The following is a 5000-nucleotide window of genomic DNA, read 5'->3' as shown; positions in this document are numbered from 1 at the left end:
TCAGATTCACTGCCATTAGAGTCAGATTCACTATCATTAGAGTCCGATTCACTATCATTAGAGTCCGATTCACTGCCATTAGTCCGATTCACTGCCATTAGTCCGATTCACTGCCATTAGAGTCCGATTCACTGCCATTAGAGTCCGATTCACTGCCATTAGTCCGATTCACTGCCATTAGAGTCCGATTCACTGCCATTAGAGTCCCGATTCACTGCCATTAGACTGTAATGATCAGACTGTAATGATTGGACTGTAATGATTGGACTGTAATAATCAGACTGTAATATTAGGACTGTAATGATTGGACTGTAATAATCAGACTGTAATATTAGGACTGTAATGATCGGACCGTAATCAGACAGTAATATTAGGACAGTAATGATCAGACTGTAATGATCGGACCGTAATTGGACAGCTCTCTGGCGCGTCGTTAACATGTGGTGGGGGTGTGTGTGTTTGAGCAGCTGGCCCCGCCCGTACCCGCCATCATGCCCGCGCTGCTGGAGAGGCCGAAGCTGTCGAACGCGATGGCGCGAGCTCTGCACAAACACATCATGAGGGAGAGAGAGCGGAAGAGACAGGGTGAGCGCAACACACCGCCGGAGTGAACCACACACACACTCACACACACACACTCACACACACACTCACACAACTACACACACACTCACACACTTAGACAACTACAGACACACACTTGCACAACTACACACACACACACAACTACACACGGTTACACAACTAACACACACAACTGCACACACACTTATACAACCATATACACACAACTACACACACACTCACAACTATACACACACACAACTACACACACTTATACAACTACACACACACACTTACTCAAACACACTACACACACAACTACACACGGTTACACAACTAACACACACAACTACACACACACTTGCATGACTACACACTTATACGGCTACACACTTACACAGCTACACACACAACTACACACACACTTACACAACTATACACACTTATACAGCTACACACACACTTACATGACTACACCGAGTTTTATGAGGTTTTGCAGTTTGCATCACCGGATCTCTCCTAACAGCGACTGAGACCGCCCACAGCCCTAACGAGCTAATTAAGAGAGTTAGAGCTCCTCTAAGGGTGATTGACAGATCAGCCCTCATACCCTGAGAGGTGTAGCAGTGTGTGACGGTGTGTGTTGTGTGGGATAGAGGAGGAGGAGGTGGATAAAATGATGGAGCAGAAGCTGAAGGAGGAAGAGGAGAGGAAGAGGAAGAAGGAGATGGAGGAGAGGATGTCTTTGGAGGAGACTAAGGAGCAGGTGAGTGACGATCAACACCGCTCTCGGTTCTGGAGAATTACAGCCAGTCACAGCATTATAGAGCGCCCCCTACGCTTCCTGTAGTGTATTACAGTCTGTCAGAATGAGTGTGTGGATCATATGAACATTATAGAGCATTATAGAGCGCCCCCTACGCTTCCTGTAGTGTATTACAGTCTGTCAGAATGAGCGTGTGGATCATATGAACCTTATAGAGCATTATAGAGCGCCCCCTACGCTTCCTGTAGTGTATTACAGTCTGTCAGAATGAGCTTGAGGATCATATGATCATTATAGAGCATTATAGAGCGCCCCCTACGCTTCCTGTAGTGTATTACAGTCTGTCAGAATGAGTGTGTGGATCATATGAACATTATAGAGCATTATAGAGCGCCCCCTACTCTTCCTGTAGTGTATTACAGTCTGTCAGAATGAGCGTGTGGATCATATGATCATTATAGAGCAGTATAGAGCGCCCCCTACGCTTCCTGTAGTGTATTACAGTCTGTCAGAATGAGCGTGTGGATCATATGATCATTATAGAGCATTATAGAGCGCCCCCTACGCTTCCTGTAGTGTATTACAGTCTGTCAGAATGAGCGTGTGGATCATATGATCATTATAGAGCATTATAGAGCGCCCCCTACGCTTCCTGTAGTGTATTACAGTCTGTCAGAATGAGCGTGTTGATCATATGAGCATTATAGAGCATTATAGAGCGCCCCCTACGCTTCCTGTAGTGTATTACAGTCTGTCAGAATGAGCGTGTGGATCATATGAACAATATAGAGCATTATAGAGCGCCCCCTACGCTTCCTGTAGTGTATTACAGTCTGTCAAGAATGAGCGTGTGGATCATATGCACATTATAGAGCATTACAGAGCGCCCCTACGCTTCCTGTAGTGTATTACAGTCTGTCAGAATGAGCGTGTGGATCATATGAACATTATAGAGCATTATAGAGCGCCCCCCTACGCTTCCTGTAGTGTATTACAGTCTGTCAGAATGAGCGTGTGGAGTATATGATCATTATAGAGCATTATAGAGCGCCCCCTACGCTTCCTGTAGTGTATTACAGTCTATCAGAATGAGGGTGTGGATCATATGATCATTATAGAGCATTATAGAGCGCCCCCCTACGCTTCCTGTAGTATATTACAGTCTGTCAGAATGAGCGTGTGAATCATATGATCATTATAGAGCATTATAGAGTGCCCCCTACGCTTCCTGTAGTGTATTACAGTCGGTCAGAATGAGCGTGTGGATCATATGAACATTTATAGAGCATTATAGAGCGCCCCCTACGCTTCCTGTAATGAATTACAGTCTGTCAGAATGAGCGTGTGGATCATATGAACATTATAGAGCATTATAGAGCGCCCCCTACGCTTCCTGTAGTGTATTACACTCTGTCAGAATGAGCGTGTGGATCATATGAGCATTATAGAGCATTATAGAGCGCCCCCTACGCTTCCTGTAGTGTATTACAGTCTGTCAGAATGAGCGTGTGGATCATATGATCATTATAGAGCATTATAGAGCGCCCCCTACGCTTCCTGTAGTGTATTACAGTCTGTCAGAATGAGCGTGTGATCATATGAACATTATAGAGCATTATAGAGCGCCCCCTACTCTTCCTGTAGTGTATTACAGTCTGTCAGAATGAGCGTGTGGATCATATGATCATTATAGAGCAGTATAGAGCGCCCCCTACGCTTCCTGTAGTGTATTACAGTCTGTCAGAATGAGCGTGTGGATCATATGAACATTATAGAGCATTATAGAGCGCCCCCTACGCTTCCTGTAGTGTATTACAGTCTGTCAGAATGAGCGTGTGGATCATATGAACATTATAGAGCATTATAGAGCGCCCCCTACTCTTCCTGTAGTGTATTACAGTCTGTCAGAATGAGCGTGTGGATCATATGATCATTATAGAGCATTATAGAGCGCCCCCTACGCATCCTGTAGTGTATTACAGTCTGTCAGAATGAGCGTGTGGATCATATGAACATTATAGAGCATTATAGAGCGCCCCCTACGCTTCCTGTAGTGTATTACAGTCTGTCAGAATGAGCGTGTGGATCATATGAACATTATAGAGCATTATAGAGCGCCCCCTACTCTTCCTGTAGTGTATTACAGTCTGTCAGAATGAGCCGTGTGGATCATATGATCATTATAGAGCAGTATAGAGCGCCCCCTACGCTTCCTGTAGTGTATTACAGTCTGTCAGAATGAGCGTGTGGATCATATGAACATTATAGAGCATTATAGAGCGCCCCCTACTCTTCCTGTAGTGTATTACAGTCTGTCAGAATGAGCGTGTGGATCATATGATCATTATAGAGCATTATAGAGCGCCCCCTACGCTTCCTGTAGTGTATTACAGTCTGTCAGAATGAGCGTGTGGATCATATGAACATTATAGAGCATTATAGAGCGCCCCCTACTCTTCCTGTAGTGTATTACAGTCTGTCAGAATGAGCGTGTGGATCATATGATCATTATAGAGCAGTATAGAGCGCCCCCTACGCTTCCTGTAGTGTATTACAGTCTGTCAGAATGAGCGTGTGGATCATATGATCATTATAGAGCATTATAGAGCGCCCCCTACGCTTCCTGTAGTGTATTACAGTCTGTCAGAATGAGCGTGTGGATCATATGATCATTATAGAGCATTATAGAGCGCCCCCTACGCTTCCTGTAGTGTATTACAGTCTGTCAGAATGAGCGTGTGGATCATATGAACATTATAGAGCATTATAGAGCGCCCCCTACGCTTCCTGTAGTGTATTACAGTCTGTCAGAATGAGCGTGTGGATCATATGATCATTATAGAGCGCCCCCTACGCTTCCTGTAGTGTATTACAGTCTGTCAGAATGAGCGTGTGGATCATATGATCATTATAGAGCATTATAGAGTGCCCCCTACGCTTCCTGTAGTGTATTACAGTCGGTCAGAATGAGCGTGTGGATCATATGAACATTATAGAGCATTATAGAGCGCCCCCTACGCTTCCTGTAGTGTATTACAGTCTGTCAGAATGAGCGTGTGGATCATATGAACATTATAGAGCATTATAGAGCGCCCCCTACGCTTCCTGTAGTGTATTACAGTCTGTCAGAATGAGCGTGTGGATCATATGAACATTATAGAGCATTATAGAGCGCCCCCTACGCTTCCTGTAGTGTATTACAGTCTGTCAGAATGAGCGTGTGGATCATATGAACATTATAGAGCATTATAGAGCGCCCCCTACGCTTCCTGTAGTGTATTACAGTCGGTCAGAATGAGCGTGTGGATCATATGAACATTATAGAGCATTATAGAGCGCCCCCTACGCTTCCTGTAGTGTATTACAGTCTGTCAGAATGAGCGTGTGGATCATATGAACATTATAGAGCATTACAGAGCGCCCCCTACGCATACTGTAGTGTATTACAGTCTGTCAGAATGAGCGTGTGGATCATATGAACATTATAGAGCATTATAGAGCGCCCCCTACGCTTCCTGTAGTGTATTACAGTCTGTCAGAATGAGGGTGTGGATCATATGATCATTATAGAGCATTATAGAGCGCCCCCTACGCTTCCTGTAGTGTATTACAGTCTGTCAGAATGAGGGTGTGGATCATATGATCATTATAGAGCATTATAGAGCGCCCC

General features: G+C 44.7%; 1 protein-coding gene across 6 annotated transcripts in view; it reads left to right on the top strand.

Moving 5' to 3' along the window:
• Nucleotides 1-5000, top strand: part of gps2 (G protein pathway suppressor 2) — a 23556-nt gene that overhangs the window by 429 nt on the left and 18127 nt on the right. For 5 of the 6 annotated variants that reach the window (XM_072688818.1, XM_072688786.1, XM_072688641.1 and 2 more), the window contains exons 2-3: nt 468-585; nt 1221-1330. In XM_072688818.1, the coding sequence (XP_072544919.1) occupies nt 492-585; nt 1221-1330 (204 nt within the window). In that variant the 5' untranslated portion in view covers nt 468-491. Of the gene's footprint in view, nt 1-467; nt 586-1220; nt 1331-5000 lie in introns of those variants that run through there. The other variant, XM_072688716.1, reaches the window with a different exon arrangement.

The sequence above is a fragment of the Salminus brasiliensis genome, chromosome 1 (genome assembly GCF_030463535.1).
Source record: "Salminus brasiliensis chromosome 1, fSalBra1.hap2, whole genome shotgun sequence".
NCBI classification, from domain to species: Eukaryota; Metazoa; Chordata; class Actinopteri; order Characiformes; family Bryconidae; genus Salminus; species Salminus brasiliensis.
The sequence above is the reverse complement of the archived record's forward strand: the minus strand, read 5'-3'. Positions and strand labels throughout refer to the sequence as shown.